Here is a 20743-nt window from a genome sequence, read left to right as displayed (position 1 = left end):
ATCCTGGAACAGAATAAGGCCAGCAATGTGACTCTACCGGACAGCAAATATAGAGGCAGAGGATTCAGACACGAGCAGACAAACGCGACAGAGAAAATCAGGAGAAAACTGGTCTTTGATACCGTGAACGAGATTCTAGCTCAGAGATTCACTGCAGAAGGCTGTACCAAACCACGTTTAACATCAAATCCACTCAAAAAGATGGAGAAAATATCAAAAGAAGAAAAACTTCTGCAGACTCTGTGTTCAGAGATTGATAGGTTACAACAAAACAACTCCAAGTGTCTCTTGGAGGACGATGAGGAAGACATCATATGGGAGGACCTGCAAATTCAAGGCATGAACTTGAAAGAGTTTGAAGGAGAGACTCCAGGGATTGTGTTAGATATTGAGAGAATGATTTTCAGAGACTTAGTTAATGAAGTTTGCTTCTGCTAATTTGTTTATGGTTATCACTTAGAATTGTAAATGAAAGGATCTTAGAGAGGAAAGAACCTTTGGTCCGTTCTCTTCCTACTTGTTTGTTGTAACCAGCATATATATACAGGTCTAATTAATGTATAACAGTACTTTTTAAGTTCAAGTATAATACGCATATACCAAAAGTGCCAAAGCATATTGATTGGTCTAGCAAAATAACATGTCACCAGCTAATGAAGTTTAAAGGCCAAACAACCTTCTATTTCTCCATCATTTTGAATTTGTAAAAAATCTCTTACCCTAAGAAGTAACGTATTCCAGTTGCAAACAATCACTAAACTTAGGATGCAAAGCTATCTTGTCTACATATTCTAAAATGACATAATACCTATTTTACATCTGAGTGGACAATTTGCGAGTCAATCCTTCCGCGCTTATCTTCGATTTCTGACTTTTTCTTTCTATTGTCTTCACCATCTTGAAACCAACCCTCTTCCTGGAAGCTCCGATCTATTGCCAAGCACGTACGTCTTTNCCCAGTTTGGAAGACCCACCAATCTCAGATCATGCAAGCTTTCTTCCAGTTCACCAATCCACTTTCCCCTCCCCCCTAATAATTTATTTTGATTTTATGCTACCATTTCCATTAGTTAGAATACAAATTTATTTTTTCTCTTATCCTTTTAGATAAATATATATAATTTATTTCTTCTCCTTCTTATAAAAAAAATGCTGTGTGTTCCTGACAAATTCCACATGCACATGTAAAAAGGGCACCAAGACTTATAAAGACCCACCCACATTATTTTGTCCACATGGATGTGTAAGGAAATTTTAGCTAATTATCTCACTCATTGTCATAGATTAAAAACTTCATTCATTTTGTATTTCTTTTTTTAAAAAAGAAGAAGATAAAACTTCAGCTTCCTTTCTAAAGAGAAAAAGCCAAAATAATATTTGGAGAAAAATGTAAAATTAAAAATATCATAAGACCTATCAATTTCTTATTTGTACCAGCACACTGAAATAAATAGAAATAGATAGACATGGCTAACATTTCTTATAATAGATCCAAAATATAACCAATTGGTTTTCCGAATTTCAAAAAAGCATTTATTTTTTCTTTGTTAAAAAAAAAAAGTTGCCTTGTGCTGTCATGTGCATAACTATCGTCTTAGGAGGTGAACCAGATTCCTCATTATTTGGCGGGCAGAATTTTTCAGAGCTCTGACATAATTAAAAAGTTATAAGATATATATACTAAATAATAAAATAAAACAAACCTCTTACATGTATGATTCTAAACATGTTAACACATGTACATGCATTACATTATATATGATGGTTCAAAGCCTCCTTTGACAGTTGTATCTTTGCCTTTAAAGATAGAAACCTCATTCTCAAAGACCAAAAACAAAATCTTTTTTTTTTTTTGGTGTTGCCCTTCTCTTCTTTCTTCTTCAAGGTAGCCTCCAAGCTAAACGCAGAGGAACCTAATCTGTTGTCTGGTCATTACTTTACAAGAAGCTATCATTTGTCCTTACTGTTGGCTTCTTCTTGTCCATTTCTTCCTTTCTTCTTCTACTTCTGAAACACAAGAAAAAAAACATCTTTAACCCAGAACAGAGTAAAAAAAGACCACGAAACTGGTAATTGCAAAAGCAGAGACAACATATGAAGAGAAACTTGAATTTGTGAAAGTCTGTTTAGATTATCCCTTTTGAGATAAGTGCTAAGGAGCAGAAGAAGATATGTCTGCAAAACTTCTCTATAACTTGTCAGATGAGAATCCAAATCTTAATAAACAGTTTGGATGCATGAATGGGATCTTTCAAGTGTTTTACCGGCAACATTGTCCGGCGAGACAAGTCGCCGTCTCCGGCCACGTAGACAAGTCTTTGCCTCCAGGTAACTTGAACTCTCTCTCTCTCTCTCTCTTACTAAATCTCAGCTCTGTGTTTAGGACCACATGGAAACAGAGTAGTAGTTTCACTAGAACCAAAAACAGGCTTATAGCTAAGAACATGGGGCTCTTTTTGCAGGAGAAAGAAAAGATATCGTCGGTGAAACTAACATGGAAAGTGATAAAGAAACGGTAAGAATCTAAACTCAGTTTATGTACTCATCGTTTAAAGAATAGAGAATTCAGGAAACAGAAGCTGAAAGAAACAGAGACTTTTATGGGAATTGCAGGAGAGGAGTAGTACCAAGAAGAAGAAGTCTGCAGCAAAAGAGAAGCATAGAGTCTCTTCTGAATCCTCTTCAAGGCCTTCGTTTTCCTCTTCTCCTCGCTCCTCGAGCTTCTCGTCTGCAGAAGTCAGTACCACAGCTTCTCAATTTGACCCGCCTGGTGAGAATCTGATCAGAGAGCAGAACAATGGTGGCCTGATGATACCATATGATCTAAAGGAGCTTGTGAAAGGCTCTATTAATAGAGAAATACGAACCAGAGGTGAAGAAGCAGCCTTCACTCAGCAGCAGCAGCCCAATTCAGCTCGAACTAGCTTGTTGCTTCTCAAAGACTCGTCATTGCGTTCACCATGTCGGAGTTCTAATGAGTGGAATGAAGGAAGAGGAATGCCTGTGAGGTTTAAGGAAAGCCATCGCCTTTCTTATGATGAGAGGGAGATGAGAAACAACGGATACAAGACGGGCTCGAAGTTCAAAGAGACACCGAGGTTGTCATTGGATAGTAGATCAAATTCCTTTAGGAGTCCGAGAGCAGATCCCCCGAGATCAAGTTGTCCAGAGGAACCCGAAACAATAAGTCACAGGAGATCGAACTCTAGTGTTGTTGCCAAATTGATGGGTCTTGAAGTCATGGCGGACAATTCTGATACGGAACAGAGAAGAGAGAACCGGTTTTGTGATTCTCCAAGGCCAATGTCTAGAGTGGAACCAACAGCTCTACAGAGATCTAGAAGCGTTGATTCCATCAAGAAGATACCTGCTTCTGCTGCTTCCAAGTTTCCAATGGAACCAGCTCCATGGAAGCAAATGAAAGCAGGCGACACTGCACTGACGGTTTATGGCGAAATTCAGAAGCGGCTTACACAGTTGGAGTTTAAAAAGTCGGGAAAAGATCTCAGAGCTCTTAAGCAAATACTTGAGGCTATGGAGAAAACGCAGCAGTTAATAGATGAAAGCAGAGATGAAAACAGTACACTGACTACAACCACTCCTATGCAGAGAACCAACCAGTCAGTTCCAGCTGCAACAAGTCCAGCCAGGAACTTCAAATCTTCGATCGTTCTTATGAAATCGGCGGCTCCAGCTTCCACCTCTTCGCTGTCACAGAATGTCGGTTTACCAAATGTCAAGGTTGGAAACTCTAAACAAACCCGAAAAGTCACCTCGGGGAAGCAGAACGCGATGGATTTAACCCCAAGGCCAGGCCTTTACAAGGGCCAACACGATTCCACGAAGAGCAATAGCCCAAAAACATTACGGTCGAGGCCAGTTTTGGCTGCGGATTCTTGTTCCATGACCAACTCAGGTAGGAGCCAACAGAACAGTGTCAGCCCAAGAACACAGCCAAAGAAGCTCGGGTTCGAGAAGCAGTCTCGACCCACAACTCCAAAATCAGAGTCAGGCAAAAAGCAAATCGGAAGGCAACAGACAGAGGTAGCCTCCCCGAGAAGAAAACAGGGATTAAAGCCTCGCAGTACTCTTCAGCAACCTGATGACCGTTTAAGTGATGCAAGCAGTGACTTGAGGAGTCTAAGATCTGACAGCAACATAAGCTTGGGGTCGAATGCTGACATCGAGGTTACAAGCAGACATAGGTTGGAGAGAAACTGTGACTTGCCAGAGCAGCACACCCTAAGACAAAGGGTATAGAATAGATCTCTTTCTCTCTCACACAAATCTTCACTTCTCAAGTTAATTCAGTAGTACTCATTTAACTAAATATCTTCTGTTTACCAATGCAGAGTTCGGACTTTGGAATCAAACAAGACAGACCGTCCCTAAAACCTCTAAAAGTTACAATTGAACAACCGAGCCCTGTCTCAGTTCTTGATGCAGCCTTCGACGAAGAGGATTCACCGTCCCCTGTGAGGAAGATATCCCTTAGTTTTAAAGGTAAGACTGAAATAGAACTATCTCAGACTGATTAGTGACTCCTTCCTATATAGTAGCAATTACATGTACATGAGTACATCGATGCTAATTACCTACATGGATTCACAAAGTTTTGGTTTGTGTAAAGTTCTCACCGTTTTTTTGGTTCTTTTGCCACAGAGGAGGATGCTTCACGTTCTGAAGAATCTGAGTGGATAAACAAGCCTACCAGCTTCTGCAGATCCATACTTTTTCAGGGCACAACACAGCCAGGTTCTGATCTTCTCGAATGCTTCCCTGAAGACGGTACAGACTTCAAAAGCGGCGACAACGAGTACATCTTGGAGATATTGTTGGCGTCAGGGCTTCTAAGAGATCTCGAATACAGCATGATAAGCTTTCAGCTGCACCAAGCGCGCCTCCCGATCAATCCTGGTCTGTTCTTCATCCTGGAACAGAATAAGGCCAGCTATGTGACTCTACCGGACAGCAAATATAGAGGCAGAGGATTCAGACACGAGCAGACAAACGCGACAGAGAAAATCAGGAGAAAACTGGTCTTTGATACCGTCAACGAGATTCTAGCTCAGAGATTCACTGCAGAAGGCTGTACCAAACCACGTTTAACATCAAATCCACTCAAAAAGATGGAGAAAATATCAAAAGAAGAAAAACTTCTGCAGACTCTGTGTTCAGAGATTGATAGGTTACAACAAAACAACTCCAAGTGTCTCTTGGAGGACGATGAGGAAGACATCATATGGGAGGACCTGCAAATTCAAGGCATGAACTTGAAAGAGTTTGAAGGAGAGACTCCAGGGATTGTGTTAGATATTGAGAGAATGATTTTCAGAGACTTAGTTAATGAAGTTTGCTTTTGCTAATTTGGTTATCACTTAGAATTGTAAATGAAGGGATCTTAGAGAGGAAAGAACCTTTGGTCCGTTCTCTTCCTACTTGTTTGTTGTAACCAGCATATATATATATATACAGGTCTAATTAATGTATAACAGTATTTTTTAAGTTCAAGGATAATATGCATATACAAAAGTGCCAAGAGCATATTAATTGGGCTATCAAAAATAACATGTCACCAGCAAAGTTTAAAGGCCAAACAACCTTGTATGTCTCCATCATTTTGAATTAGTAAAAATCTCTTACCCTAAGAAGTAACGTATTCCAGTTGCAAACAATCACTAAACTCAGGATGCAAAGCTATCTTGTCTACAAATTCTAAAATGACATAATACCTATTTTACATCTGAGTGGACAATTTGCGAGTCAATCCTTCCGCGCTTATCTTCGATTTCTGACTTTTTCTTTCTATTGTCTTCACCATCTTGAAACCAACCCTCTTCCTGGAAGCTCCGATCTATTGCCAAGCACGTACGTCTTTTTGTAGTCCCAATCTTGAAACGTACCAGATTTCGCTGTGTTCTTGCTTCATCTCTCTTCCCTCCATCCTCGGAAACAGCTATCCCGTTCTTGTTGTTGATTTCATCCGAGGGAGCAGATGCCTCTAGAACCGGGATGTCATGGTTGTTTCTCATATGCTTATCAGGAACGTGGTTGATTCTAACGACTTGATTTGAAAGCTCCAGAGGAGGAAACACAGGTGACGCATCCTTCTCCACAAATCGAAGAGGCGCAGTTAAAAACAGGTTACCTTCCACTTCTGCTTCTGTTGTGTCCCGAACATCCTTTGGAGATTTAAGTATTTCTAACCTATCACCATCAAAAGAATGTTGCACACTCGGTAAGGATGACCCGTTTTCTTTACTTGGGATATCTTGTTCGATTGTGCCTGCATTAGTTTCTTCTGATCGATCAGAAGATTTAGTATCGGGGAATGCAGGAAGCCAAACAGGAATGTGTTCATCTGGAGGCTCTTCTCCAACCTCGGAGAAACTAGGAGCAGGTCTTTTCTCTTTACTAAACGGGAAACGGGGAAGAGAATAAACAAACGGCATCTCCNATATCGTCGGTGAAACTAACATGGAAAGTGATAAAGAAACGGTAAGAATCTAAACTCAGTTTATGTACTCATCGTTTAAAGAATAGAGAATTCAGGAAACAGAAGCTGAAAGAAACAGAGACTTTTATGGGAATTGCAGGAGAGGAGTAGTACCAAGAAGAAGAAGTCTGCAGCAAAAGAGAAGCATAGAGTCTCTTCTGAATCCTCTTCAAGGCCTTCGTTTTCCTCTTCTCCTCGCTCCTCGAGCTTCTCGTCTGCAGAAGTCAGTACCACAGCTTCTCAATTTGACCCGCCTGGTGAGAATCTGATCAGAGAGCAGAACAATGGTGGCCTGATGATACCATATGATCTAAAGGAGCTTGTGAAAGGCTCTATTAATAGAGAAATACGAACCAGAGGTGAAGAAGCAGCCTTCACTCAGCAGCAGCAGCCCAATTCAGCTCGAACTAGCTTGTTGCTTCTCAAAGACTCGTCATTGCGTTCACCATGTCGGAGTTCTAATGAGTGGAATGAAGGAAGAGGAATGCCTGTGAGGTTTAAGGAAAGCCATCGCCTTTCTTATGATGAGAGGGAGATGAGAAACAACGGATACAAGACGGGCTCGAAGTTCAAAGAGACACCGAGGTTGTCATTGGATAGTAGATCAAATTCCTTTAGGAGTCCGAGAGCAGATCCCCCGAGATCAAGTTGTCCAGAGGAACCCGAAACAATAAGTCACAGGAGATCGAACTCTAGTGTTGTTGCCAAATTGATGGGTCTTGAAGTCATGGCGGACAATTCTGATACGGAACAGAGAAGAGAGAACCGGTTTTGTGATTCTCCAAGGCCAATGTCTAGAGTGGAACCAACAGCTCTACAGAGATCTAGAAGCGTTGATTCCATCAAGAAGATACCTGCTTCTGCTGCTTCCAAGTTTCCAATGGAACCAGCTCCATGGAAGCAAATGAAAGCAGGCGACACTGCACTGACGGTTTATGGCGAAATTCAGAAGCGGCTTACACAGTTGGAGTTTAAAAAGTCGGGAAAAGATCTCAGAGCTCTTAAGCAAATACTTGAGGCTATGGAGAAAACGCAGCAGTTAATAGATGAAAGCAGAGATGAAAACAGTACACTGACTACAACCACTCCTATGCAGAGAACCAACCAGTCAGTTCCAGCTGCAACAAGTCCAGCCAGGAACTTCAAATCTTCGATCGTTCTTATGAAATCGGCGGCTCCAGCTTCCACCTCTTCGCTGTCACAGAATGTCGGTTTACCAAATGTCAAGGTTGGAAACTCTAAACAAACCCGAAAAGTCACCTCGGGGAAGCAGAACGCGATGGATTTAACCCCAAGGCCAGGCCTTTACAAGGGCCAACACGATTCCACGAAGAGCAATAGCCCAAAAACATTACGGTCGAGGCCAGTTTTGGCTGCGGATTCTTGTTCCATGACCAAGTCAGGTAGGAGCCAACAGAACAGTGTCAGCCCAAGAACACAGCCAAAGAAGCTCGGGTTCGAGAAGCAGTCTCGACCCACAACTCCAAAATCAGAGTCACGCAAAAAGCAAATCGGAAGGCAACAGACAGAGGTAGCCTCCCCGAGAAGAAAACAGGGATTAAAGCCTCGCAGTACTCTTCAGCAACCTGATGACCATTTAAGTGATGCAAGCAGTGACTTGAGGAGTCTAAGATCTGACAGCAACATAAGCTTGGGGTCGAATGCTGACATCGAGGTTACAAGCAGACATAGGTTGGAGAGAAACTGTGACTTGCCAGAGCAGCACACCCCAAGACAAAGGGTATATAATAGATCTCTTTCTCTCTCACACAAATCTTCACTTCTCAAGTTAATTCAGTAGTACTCATTTAACTAAATATCTTCTGTTTACCAATGCAGAGTTCGGACTTTGGAATCAAACAAGACAGACCGTCCCTAAAACCTCTAAAAGTTACAATTGAACAACCGAGCCCTGTCTCAGTTCTTGATGCAGCCTTCGACGAAGAGGATTCACCGTCCCCTGTGAGGAAGATATCCCTTAGTTTTAAAGGTAAGACACTGAAATAGAACTATCTCAGACTGATTAGTGACTCCTTCCTATATAGTAGCAATTACATGTACATTAGTACATCGATGCTAATTACCTACATGGATTCACAAAGTTTTGGTTTGTGTAAAGTTCTCACCGTTTTTTTGGTTCTTTTGCCACAGAGGAGGATGCTTCACGTTCTGAAGAATCTGAGTGGATAAACAAGCCTACCAGCTTCTGCAGATCCATACTTTTTCAGGGCACAACACAGCCAGGTTCTGATCTTCTCGAATGCTTCCCTGAAGACGGTACAGACTTCAAAAGCGGCGACAACGAGTACATCTTGGAGATATTGTTGGCGTCAGGGCTTCTAAGAGATCTCGAATACAGCATGATAAGCTTTCAGCTGCACCAAGCGCGCCTCCCGATCAATCCTGGTCTGTTCTTCATCCTGGAACAGAATAAGGCCAGCAATGTGACTCTACCGGACAGCAAATATAGAGGCAGAGGATTCAGACACGAGCAGACAAACGCGACAGAGAAAATCAGGAGAAAACTGGTCTTTGATACCGTGAACGAGATTCTAGCTCAGAGATTCACTGCAGAAGGCTGTACCAAACCACGTTTAACATCAAATCCACTCAAAAAGATGGAGAAAATATCAAAAGAAGAAAAACTTCTGCAGACTCTGTGTTCAGAGATTGATAGGTTACAACAAAACAACTCCAAGTGTCTCTTGGAGGACGATGAGGAAGACATCATATGGGAGGACCTGCAAATTCAAGGCATGAACTTGAAAGAGTTTGAAGGAGAGACTCCAGGGATTGTGTTAGATATTGAGAGAATGATTTTCAGAGACTTAGTTAATGAAGTTTGCTTCTGCTAATTTGTTTATGGTTATCACTTAGAATTGTAAATGAAAGGATCTTAGAGAGGAAAGAACCTTTGGTCCGTTCTCTTCCTACTTGTTTGTTGTAACCAGCATATATATACAGGTCTAATTAATGTATAACAGTACTTTTTAAGTTCAAGTATAATACGCATATACCAAAAGTGCCAAAGCATATTGATTGGTCTAGCAAAATAACATGTCACCAGCTAATGAAGTTTAAAGGCCAAACAACCTTCTATTTCTCCATCATTTTGAATTTGTAAAAAATCTCTTACCCTAAGAAGTAACGTATTCCAGTTGCAAACAATCACTAAACTTAGGATGCAAAGCTATCTTGTCTACATATTCTAAAATGACATAATACCTATTTTACATCTGAGTGGACAATTTGCGAGTCAATCCTTCCGCGCTTATCTTCGATTTCTGACTTTTTCTTTCTATTGTCTTCACCATCTTGAAACCAACCCTCTTCCTGGAAGCTCCGATCTATTGCCAAGCACGTACGTCTTTTTGTAGTCCCAATCTTGAAACGTACCAGATTTCGCTGTGTTCTTGCTTCATCTCTCTTCCCTCCATCCTCGGAAACAGCTATCCCGTTCTTGTTGTTGATTTCATCCGAGGGAGCAGATGCCTCTAGAACCGGGATGTCATGGTTGTTTCTCATATGCTTATCAGGAACGTGGTTGATTCTAACGACTTGATTTGAAAGCTCCAGAGGAGGAAACACAGGTGACGCATCCTTCTCCACAAATCGAAGAGGCGCAGTTAAAAACAGGTTACCTTCCACTTCTGCTTCTGTTGTGTCCCGAACATCCTTTGGAGATTTAAGTATTTCTAACCTATCACCATCAAAAGAATGTTGCACACTCGGTAAGGATGACCCGTTTTCTTTACTTGGGATATCTTGTTCGATTGTGCCTGCATTAGTTTCTTCTGATCGATCAGAAGATTTAGTATCGGGGAATGCAGGAAGCCAAACAGGAATGTGTTCATCTGGAGGCTCTTCTCCAACCTCGGAGAAACTAGGAGCAGGTCTTTTCTCTTTACTAAACGGGAAACGGGGAAGAGAATAAACAAACGGCATCTCCTCAGCTTCTCTAGTATAACGAATAATATCCTTGACAACACCGGAATCAGCAAGACAATGATCAGTATCTGAAACATCAGGAAAACCCAAACCAGATCCCAAATCCTCTAATGCTTGAACAATGTCGAGAGAATTAGCATCTACTCTACCAGCTAAGTTGGCATAGAAATGAGCAGTCTTGCCAATGCTCTGGAGATACTGAACGGCAACATCGGTTAGTGTATCAAGAGCAGATTCTTGAAAAGAAGCAAACCTCAAGCCTTCCCGTGACTGAGATTCCTGATACGAGTTAACCTCAACACTCTCGGAAATCTGAGCGACAGCCATTCTAGCAACGGCGAAAGCGAAATCATTGCCTCGGGAAAGCTTTCTATTACCATGTAAATCACTTTGCTGAGCTCCACCATCCCCAACTCCATTGCTCATATTCAAACTTTGTTCCAGATTCACCCAACATAACCATTTCTTGAATGGAAAAACAACACAACACGCATACCTCTGAGAGAAGACAAAAACAAAAAAAATCAATTCATTCCCCTCAAAGTTCTTCCTTTGGGCACCTAAGTACAACAAAATAAGAGAGAAGAAAACATCAGAATAGATTCTGAAGTAACCCAGAAAACAAAAACGAAGAATTGAATACTCAGATTTCAGCGAAACCCTAGAACGTAATCGGGTTTGATTGAATTCACGGCATTAGAGAGCAAAAAACCAAATTTGAGAGAGAGAGAGAGTAAACGAATCCAGTAAGGAGAAGTAGAGAGCTTACCGGAGAAAAGGATATCTCCATTTGTAAATTCACCGAGGAAGAAGAACAGAGACACACTTGGGCAGCTAGCTATCGGCGGTGAAGAAGAAGAAGAAGAAGAAAAAACCCTAGCGAAATTGAAACTGGGTACCAACCAGGGAAGAAGCGAAACAGATGAAGCTAGCTAGCTCCAAAGTTCAACCCTTTCGATTCAGAGAGAGAGAGAGAGATAGATAGCTCGAGTGGGGAAGATCTTTGCAAGTTTTGAGATAGTCAATAGAGCAAACTAAAACCAGACCAGACCCTTTTTGTTTTTTAAAGAATCTTCTAATTTGCCTTTTCTATCAACTAGTACTAGTAATAAGAAAATTAATCTTTTATTATGCGAGTTTAAATATTCGAATTGTTTTTTATTAGGGTAAAAGGTTACAGCGATGATGTAAATTATTAGAGAGTGGATTCAATTATTGCGGCTAACGAAAATTAACAAGATCCATAGAGAAAATAAATAAGTATAATGTAAATAGCTTTGGATTCAAGAAATGTTCATGGGCTTTCTAGTTATCGTACACAAATAATGGGCCTTTCTGGTTTGGCTCAGTGAGTAAACGACGTCGTAAAAATATGCAAAGCTAAGCCAAGTAGGGAGAATGCGAATCCAGTGAATAGTAATATCTTTAGCACTCCAAATTCATAATGCTGACTAAAAAAGGCTAAAAATGTTTTCATCGGAAAGTAAAATCAGATCGTTCATTTGTTTCTAGGTTTGGTTCGGTTAACCAAGGAGTAATTACAACAATGTTGTATAGAAAGTATATATATATATATATATATATATATATCATGTACCATATACATATACATATAGCTAGAGTTCGACAGGGAAGCTTTTTGCAGAAAGTATGATGATATAGGACAGAGCCACAGAGCATTGGATCGGCAGCCTTTTTATTCAAATCAATCAAATATATAGTATACGTACACATACATTATTTACTAGCTTTTGTCTCTATTACCTTATTCAACTTGTTCTTCTTCCTCCAATTTACTCATTGGTTCCTCCTCTTAATTACGTACCTCCTACTTTATATTTTTTGTAAGCTATATTTTTTGTGTCTGCATTTAAGCCTAACTCTTGCGTTGGTGAACATGCATGTGATACTATACTATACCTAAATTTTTAGTTAACAACGAGGGCATTTAGCCTATCTAGTCATCTTAAGTTTTAAACGGGAAATGCATCCTTGCACCTTTAGTAAAATCCAACTTACTACTCTGTTCATCATCTAATCTATCTACGGTCACGAGCTGAGTCAGTTAATGCAGTACTGTGCATCCAATAGAAACACATGATCCCTCCTTCTAGCTCAAATATAAACTATTAGATTCCATCTCATATTATTGCGTTATCTCTATTGATGAATCTGTGTTTGTTTAGCTTCTCATTCTCAAGAGTTAATTTATACATTATTTGTTTTATACTAAGAGCCCTAAATGTATCTCCATTTCATGCAAGTGTGTATTCAGATCCTACGAGGAAGCTATAAATATATTTAGAGAGAAAGTTCCAAACACATGCTAAACGCACAATAATTAATAAATCAGTTATAGTATCAATTTGTATATAAAAATATATCAGAAAAAGAGTACAATAGTATTAATTAGCTAGTAATTATTGTTTTTGTTTTGTGTCCCCCTTACTTCTGAACACAAACAAACCATTAATTGTTTCTATAGCTAGCCTAATTTCACATATGGTGTTCACTTCCTCTACTTGTACTACTACTCTCCGACCCTCGAAGCTTCGACATACTAGCCGCTGTAGTGGTATTATCTCGGCTGAATTGGACATAAGGCATCCGATTATTAATGTCTCTACCACCATTGTTGTTGCTACTACTTCCATGTAGCAATGAATATAAAGTCGAAATGTTTTGGGATGACGACGAAGATGAAGAATTACCCATTAATGGCATTTGAAAATGGCTTGCCATTTGCCTTGGGTCTATTGACTCCATAGTTCCCGAACCAGCTGACGAAGATGATGGAAACAAAGATTGTATAGTTGTTGTCGTTGTTGATGTCGTCATTGGACATACCAAAATTTGTGATGGAAATGGGACAAGACTATGTAGTTGATGCTGATGATAATCTCCTTGGAAGCTCAAGTGTTGATGTTGGTGATGATGATGATGATGTTCCATGTTGTGGTGATAAGTTCCGTAAGACCCAATATGATGATTGTTTGTGAAAACGACATCGTTGTCTCCCTTCTCTTTGTTGTTTACTTCACGGCTGCTAGTAGTAGTCTCCTCTACACATCCATTGATTTTAAACCCGAGTTGGGTCGGATCTTGATGAACCGGCCTTTGACCAAGATTCAAGAACGACTGATGATGGTTGAAGAGGCTGAAATTCTCCGGCGAGATTGGTAACGGAGGGAGCTCGTCGATCTCCTCTTTAGCTGCATCGAGCAACCAATCCACGGCTTTGCTAGGCTGATCAACGCCGAGTCGTTCTTGAAGGTCATAAAGCTGAATAGCCGTGGGGACTGATAATCTCACGCGTCTGTCACGTAGCCCACGTAGCGTACACACTTTGCTGTGACGGTCTTTGCCTCCAAAGGCGCGTGAAACCCTAACAATCCTCGGATCCTTCGACTTCATCCAAGAGGAAGAAGAGGAAGAGATCGAGGTTGAAGGCTTTTTATTTACGGTTTTGCCACTGGTGGCTCTGGCTTGGTCTTCTTCTTGATCTTCTTCTATGTCTCCTTCACGTCTTGTCGCAGCCCCGCCCGAAACTTCGTCGTTTGCATCTTTCCAAGGCACGATATTCATAATGCTATTGTCAAGATCTCTCTATATATTTAATACAAAAAGATGAATCAAATGTAAAACCTTAGTAGAAAATATAAGGGAATTTAGAATTAAAAAAAAAAAAAAAAATTAGTTTTGAATTTCGAAATCTCATATACCCTTTCGAGCTTCTGAATCCTTTAAAAATTAATTACAAAATGGAAAGAGAAAATAGATTTTCTATATGAAAGAGAAAACAAAAAATTAGGGTTTAATTGAGCTTTCTTTCTTCAATTGAAAAATAAATAAATACAAAGCACATACTGTTTCTTACCTGAGTTTCAAAGTTTGTACGGCCTTGAGCTTTAACAGAAAAATCTAGGGTTTTGCTGTTCTACAGTGTTAAGTAATATGATGAAGAATGATATATGCTGAGTAATAGAGAGAAGAAAGTATGTTATTCGAATTTTCTTTTCAAAAAGTAAAAAAATGAGAATGAAAAGAAAAAAAAATTAAAAAGAAGGAAGATGCTTTTGGAAGTGAATATGAGAACCCTACCAATATCATAAGCCTCCAAAATTTAGAAGAATTGCGACTTAAGTATATTTATGTTGAAAAAAGCAATGGACGACGTAATGCCAGGTGGCGGATTTCGCTATCCTCGACGGAAAAATAAATTAAATGCGTTTGAATAAATCAGTCGAGTTCATTTTCATCTTTATTATTATGGATCATCTCAAATCTATATACGGACGAGAAAATTAAACTCGAATATTTTATCATCTATATATATGTGAATATGACTTGCAACTATAATACGGCTAAGAAGAAAACCCCAAACAAGTATACGTGACTATCCTAAATTTCAAAGAAATTATAGATACCAAACTATAAACATATATATATATATATATATATATATATTTTACGTGAAGTTATTAATAACAGTAGCTTGTTAGAACAGCTAACTAATTAATGGTCTCAAGATGAAAATAATTAACTAAATTTTATGAGCTGATAAATTTAATTAAAGATCCACTGAATGAATTATGAAATGCAACTCACATCCTTAATGTCTCTAGCTAACCAAGCTCTTTCGAGTTTCATCCTTTGATGTTTTTCTGTTTTCAGTTTTCTTTCAAACTTCATTGTATAGTCTACAATTTTCTACATACATAAATTTCACATTTCGTTAGAAAAAGGCAACTCATATATTACATATATGGTTATATAGTGTACATATATCAATATATGTGCATGACCATGCTCTCATCTCATATCGACGACAATTGCAAAAGGTTGTGTGAATTTACCCGATGCACGCCTCGTGTACCTTGTTGAGTCACGATTTTACCTTTTCAAAACACAAGTACATTAATTAGACATCACTATGCCCTAGTTTACTTTTGCTTCATTTTTTTTTAAACATAAAAACCGGTTTAACATCTTTGTTTATCAAAAGGTTAAATATAGTAATATAGTAATTGACGTTTCTATATATATGTATAGTCGGCTCTGTCCTATTTTTCTATTTATATATTTGGATATCGTGATATAGTAATTGACATTTCTATACATCTGTATTAATTAGTTGTGGTTATCTACTAAAAAAACTAATTGACATTTGACTGGCACGAAAAAAGAAAAGAAAACAGATGTGCATATATACGTTTTAGACTTTTAGTTAGCTACCTCATACATTATTTGAATATAAAAAACATTCGTCAATTTAACATCCTCAAAATTAAGTAATTATATCATATATACATAATGAAATATCTGTTGGCGACTCTCGACGAGAGCATGCTTATTAGTTATTTGATACCATTTCCTTTATTTACCAGAAAAACAAAATATGCTGGCAAGCTAGCTAGACTCTTATCTGGATCCATTTGCGAAATTATATATTGTATCAGCATAATATGTGAAAGGAAAAGGGCCATGTAAACCCTTAACTTGACAACTTTATTTCTCTCTTTCTTTTCTACGTGTTAATGTTCTAAGAAAACATTGAAACAAAACATTTTCAGTTCTGAAAAGCAAAAAAAAAAAAAAAAGAAGAAACAAAAAACAGAAGTGGCGATATATTAGGTATCCACATGATTGTCTTTATAAGTGTGCAACTTATCCATTCTCAATAAGATTCCAACCCATTTTTTTATTTCTTAAATACATTATAAATATTTTATGAATCGATAACATCAGATTAACTTTTTATTAAATTGTACATCGTCTTTAAATAAAGTGATGTAAGAATATTAATAGGAAAAAATAGAAGTGGACGAAAGCAATATATCCTTATGAATCAAAACAAAGGAGTGAGAAAAAAAAAGTGTGATGATAGATCATTTTATCGTAAGACATCACATGAGAATAAAGGAGAAATCGGACAAACTTAAAATCCACTAAGTCATGTCGACTTCACCGTATCCAAAAGCTTGTGGTCTCATGAACAAAGATTGGGTTTTTAATAGCTTTTCAATAGTAATAATTAATGATGTGAAGGATCAACGACAATAATATCCGAAAAATTGGGTCTAATCCAAACGATACATATTATAAGTCATATAATATAACAGATACCCATTGAAAACAACTCATACAATATATATATATATATATATATATATAGAAGTAAAGGAATTTTCAAAGTTTGAAAACTAATCATATGTCACTACTTAATTAAGAGACTAATATACATATCTTGTTAGAACTTAAAAATAACAGTTCTCCATATATGTTTAATGCGTACCAATTATAATATAAGAGTCAGCTAGAGCTGGCAAGACAGAAAAAAAAAGGTACGAGTTAAGTGAGGTTACGTGGATATTGCAGATATAACACCATATCATTAATTTCGCACGACGTGGATCTTCAAACGATCTACCTATGCAGTACCGTCGGTACGCGTACGCATGCCATTTCGAGACGTATACAATTTAGTTTCTTCCACTTGAGGTTGAGATCAAGCACGTTTATATATACACATATAGATATGTAGATATATAGAACATTTCTAAGATTCTATGATCATATTCATATATATACGACCAGGACTTTTAAATATTCTAGAGAACATGAACACTTTAATTTTGTTTTTGAAACGTTGATATAGTCGGCATGTGAAAACTAGCTCGCAACGTGCAAGCATGAGTTATTGGTAGATCAATGTATTCAAGAATAATAATACTTGCTAAAAAAGTAGCTGAAGAGTGAAGAGAGGGTTGGGCATCTCGAGAGAGAAACTGAAGAAAACAGAAGAGAAGAAGAGAGTTATTTACTACTCAATGGTCCCCCCAATTTTCCTATCACTTTTTTGTTTTACCTGTCACGATTTTAATTTCCTCTATTATAATTATCCCCAATAGTTATATTTCTATTTCAGTGTTACTTGTTGTATTGTGGATCTAGTAATGGTATACCGAAACAGGTAGCAAAATTTTAATTTCAGTTATAGTGTCTTTGATTGAGTGGAATCCACTAATTGACATCTTATTATAACACAAATGAGCATGTAAATATCATATAGTTGTTAGAAAGTTTAGATATGAAACACAAGTCTTATTTGGTATATCCATTAATGTCAAGACAAACATAAAAATGTTGCACAACAATTTACCTTTTTCTACTTTGGGATATCAATACATTTGAGAAATTAAACTGTAATTAACAAGAATATGACTCATAAAAAAGGTTAGAATTTTGAAATTAATTCGATATAAAAATTGCATGCGTACTTTTATCTAGTACTGTTCCTATCCCAGACACCAATCCCTATGCTCAATCCATATGGTAGATACTAGATAGGGGATAGTAGATAGTAACCCAACATAGATATATGTCGTAGATGGCCGCAGGCAGTAAGCAAACCTTGTTTACTTACTACTATACAATATATAAATATATGTATGAGTCGTCCTTTCTTTGTTTATTTCACGAAATCCACAACTTGTATTATGTGAGTTTGTCGATCTTTTGTAGGGGTATAATGAATCTGGGCGAAGAAAAGAAATATACAGTAGAGGGCCAACTGTGATGGAAAAAAAAAAGCCCAATGGACCTATATTTTAGAAAGCTGACTACAATACTCTTTGGAGATAGAGAGAGAAGAAGTTTCGTGGACTCTTTTCGGGGCTGTAACTTTGTTTAGCTATAAACTGTTCGTAAAGGAAAGGAAGTATCTCGTCTCGTGGATATCGAAAACATCTGTAACATGATGTGGTGTTGTATAGAAGATAAACTAATTATTACATCATAAATAAGGTTTTTGAAAGAGTATATTACTACCAAATTATATATCAAAAAGTGAAAAAGGTTGTAAAAAGTAAAAACCACAAAAATAAAACCAAAGCCGGTTGTTGACTACTATTAGTGCTTAATTTTTTTTTTTTTGGTAAATAATGACCCTGCAACTTGGTAACATGTTGTCGTGAAGCAATGAATAAAAGAGATACGTGGCGTATTCTAGAAGCGAAACGTGTCACTAATGTTATCACTTTTTATCATGAGAAAATAGATTTGAACATGTACCCAAAAAAAAAAAGAAAGACAAGTTGGCCACTATGGTCGATGGATGGCGTGTCCCACTTCTCTCTCGATCTGCTCTCTCGATTTGTTTTGCGTCTCTTTAGGAGAATCCTCAATTCCTTCCTCTCCTCTTCTTCTTCATCTACACTTTCAAAATAAATTCTTATTACGAGTGAGAGAGAGAGGATTAGAAAAGAACATATATATATATATATATTATTAAGGTTAACAACCAATATATTTGTTGACATACAGTTTTTTGTTTTAGAATTAGGGAGGACACAACACAACAGATAGTAGCTACCAAAAAATAAAATAAAAGAGTTATGTTTTCTTTAAAAAAACAATTTGGTTGACAAGAAAAAAAAAACAATTTGTTTTGGCTGTCGAGGGAGGCCCAGTCAGGCTGGATACACGTGGCAATAACGTGAGCACGTTGATAATTAAACACGTGTCAAGTTGTAGACGAACAAGTAGAGAGAAGCCTACGACGTCTACTACGCCCACTTGATTGATGATGGATATGCCCTTTTCCACGTGGCGCGGTGGGTGGTNTTTTTTTTTTTTTTTTTTTTCGTTTCTTCAATAAATTAACTATAGGGAAAGTTTTCAAAGAAGATGATAATCCGAATCATTCCTATATATTTGTTGTCTGTCAACCGATAAAATCAATTTGTCATATGATTATTGTAATTCAAATGGGGCATATTATTAACTTGGAATTATGATTGGTTATATTAAAGGCCAACTTGTGCGGAAAAAAATATATATACTAAAAATAAAGTAAAGTATCCGTACTAACACATCGTCAACTATGCTTGTAATATAATTCATTAACATGATCTTTTCATTCTTTTCTTTTTTTCTCTTTTCCTTCAAAATTATAAAATACTGCAAATTGTAGTACTACGGTTTATCATAGTTAGTAAGCATTTGGTGCTTTGTTTTAAGGAAAAAACGATATTGTTCGTAGTCTCTCTCTCTCTCTCTCTCAAAGATCGAAAATAGAAAGTTCATAGCCTAACTAAGACGTTTCTTTCTCCCATTCTTCTCTTTCGATTTTTTTTTTTTTGGATTAATGGAGATGATAAGAAGAGGTGGTGGGATCCCCAACGGCGTCGTTCAAGTACCTAATCTTGCTGCTAACAATCTCTTGCACAAGTATTTCATCTCAAGCAACTATCTTTGTCAAACAACAGACTCTGATCAGAGCCGGGAACAAGAATCGAACAAGAAAGAAGCTCAAGAAGAGGAGGAGGATGAGGAGAAAGATGTTGAGCTCACGTTAGGTCTTTCTCTTAATGGACAGTTTGGTACGGATCCGAGATCGAGGAAGAGGAAGAACTCTGAATTGGGTCGATCTTCTTCCATACCCCAAGGTTTCTTTTTCGTCGATGAGCTAAGATCCGGCGGCGGAGATACGCAGCGTGGTGTTAAAGACATGTTCCAGCTGGATCGGACGCGTTCTCTGCCTGTTGTCGTAACCGAGATGGAGACAACAGAGAGGAAGAGGATGCGATCGGAGAAGACGAGGGCATTTATGGAATCTCCGGTTCATCCTCTGTCAAAAGATAAAAACAGAGCCCAAACCGCAGAGGCAGAGGAAGAGAAGACGAGGGCGTTTTCGGAATTCAAGATTCCTCCGACGAAGGAAAAAGATGAAAAAGATCGGAAGGGTAAAAATGCGAGGAAGAAGAATGTGCAAGTTTCGGGAATGGAGAAGGCGAGGAACATCCTAGAAGACATGCCGTGTGTGTCGACGAGAGATGTCGGAGCCGACGGGAAACGAGTGGAAGGGTTTCTGTATTGGTACGGAGGGAACAAGGAGGAGGTCAAGATAGTTTGTGTTTGCCACGGCAGTTTTCTTTCACCGGCCGAGTTCGTTAGGCACGGCGGATGCACCGTGAGCGACGACAACAGTGGTGGTGATGTTACCATTAACCCTCTTAGACATATTGTTGTTAAACTTCCTTCTTCTTCCTTGTAGTTCATTTGCTAGGGTTTAATCCCAACTAATACAGAGACTCTCTTTCATTCTTTTTCTTTTAGTTAAAACATCAAAGTTGCTATTAAAGATGAACCCCAGTCAGGTTTAGAGATTGTAAATACATTTATAGAATACGCGGTGTATTTGCATTGATCCATTAAGCTTTCATATACTGGGTTGGAGAATTAATGAACTTGAGTTGGTTTTGGAGTAATCTATTTGCTTGTTCCTCGGTCTTAAGC

The 20743-nt window shown here is 38.2% G+C and overlaps 4 protein-coding genes across 8 annotated transcripts; 2 read left to right on the top strand and 2 right to left on the bottom strand.

Moving 5' to 3' along the window:
* On the bottom strand, nt 1675-11523 carry LOC104733842. 4 transcript variants are annotated; one of them, XM_010454897.2, is made up of 4 exons: nt 11214-11523; nt 10442-10942; nt 5733-6452; nt 1675-2007 (listed from the first exon to the last, which is right to left on the bottom strand). In XM_010454897.2, exons 1-3 carry the CDS (start codon nt 11232-11234, stop codon nt 5733-5735), a joined length of 1242 nt encoding a protein of 413 aa, XP_010453199.1. In that variant the 5' UTR covers nt 11235-11523; the 3' UTR covers nt 1675-2007. The 4 variants fall into 4 exon arrangements, with proteins under 4 accessions (XP_010453199.1, XP_010452458.1, XP_010453939.1 ...); XM_010454156.2 differs by lacking the exon at nt 1675-2007 and adding an exon at nt 4848-5252; XM_010455637.2 differs by lacking the exons at nt 1675-2007; nt 5733-6452 and adding an exon at nt 8833-9237 and having other exon boundaries at nt 9722-11004.
* LOC104733045 (protein LONGIFOLIA 2) lies at nt 1890-9496 on the top strand. 2 transcript variants are annotated; one of them, XM_010452939.2, is made up of 6 exons: nt 1890-2328; nt 2463-2515; nt 2614-4254; nt 4353-4503; nt 4663-5329; nt 9315-9496. In XM_010452939.2, exons 1-6 carry the CDS (start codon nt 2172-2174, stop codon nt 9349-9351), a joined length of 2706 nt encoding a protein of 901 aa, XP_010451241.1. In that variant the 5' UTR covers nt 1890-2171; the 3' UTR covers nt 9352-9496. The 2 variants fall into 2 exon arrangements, with proteins under 2 accessions (XP_010451241.1, XP_010417009.2); XM_010418707.2 differs by lacking the exons at nt 1890-2328; nt 2463-2515; nt 2614-4254; nt 4353-4503; nt 4663-5329 and adding exons at nt 6464-6498; nt 6597-8237; nt 8336-8486 and having other exon boundaries at nt 8648-9496.
* On the bottom strand, nt 12792-14540 carry LOC104732155 (transcription factor TCP13-like). Its single transcript, XM_010452005.2, has 2 exons — nt 14322-14540; nt 12792-14050 (listed from the first exon to the last, which is right to left on the bottom strand). The coding sequence occupies exon 2, from the start codon at nt 14027-14029 to the stop codon at nt 12941-12943; it is 1089 nt and encodes a 362-aa protein (XP_010450307.1). The 5' UTR covers nt 14030-14050; nt 14322-14540; the 3' UTR covers nt 12792-12940.
* LOC104730668 (ninja-family protein AFP4-like) lies at nt 19199-20715 on the top strand. The gene has a single exon (XM_010450232.2). The coding sequence runs from the start codon at nt 19593-19595 to the stop codon at nt 20499-20501; it is 909 nt and encodes a 302-aa protein (XP_010448534.1). The 5' UTR covers nt 19199-19592; the 3' UTR covers nt 20502-20715.

This window comes from Camelina sativa, chromosome 1 (genome assembly GCF_000633955.1).
Source record: "Camelina sativa cultivar DH55 chromosome 1, Cs, whole genome shotgun sequence".
Lineage (NCBI taxonomy): Eukaryota > Viridiplantae > Streptophyta > Magnoliopsida > Brassicales > Brassicaceae > Camelina > Camelina sativa.
The sequence above is the reverse complement of the archived record's forward strand: the minus strand, read 5'-3'. Positions and strand labels throughout refer to the sequence as shown.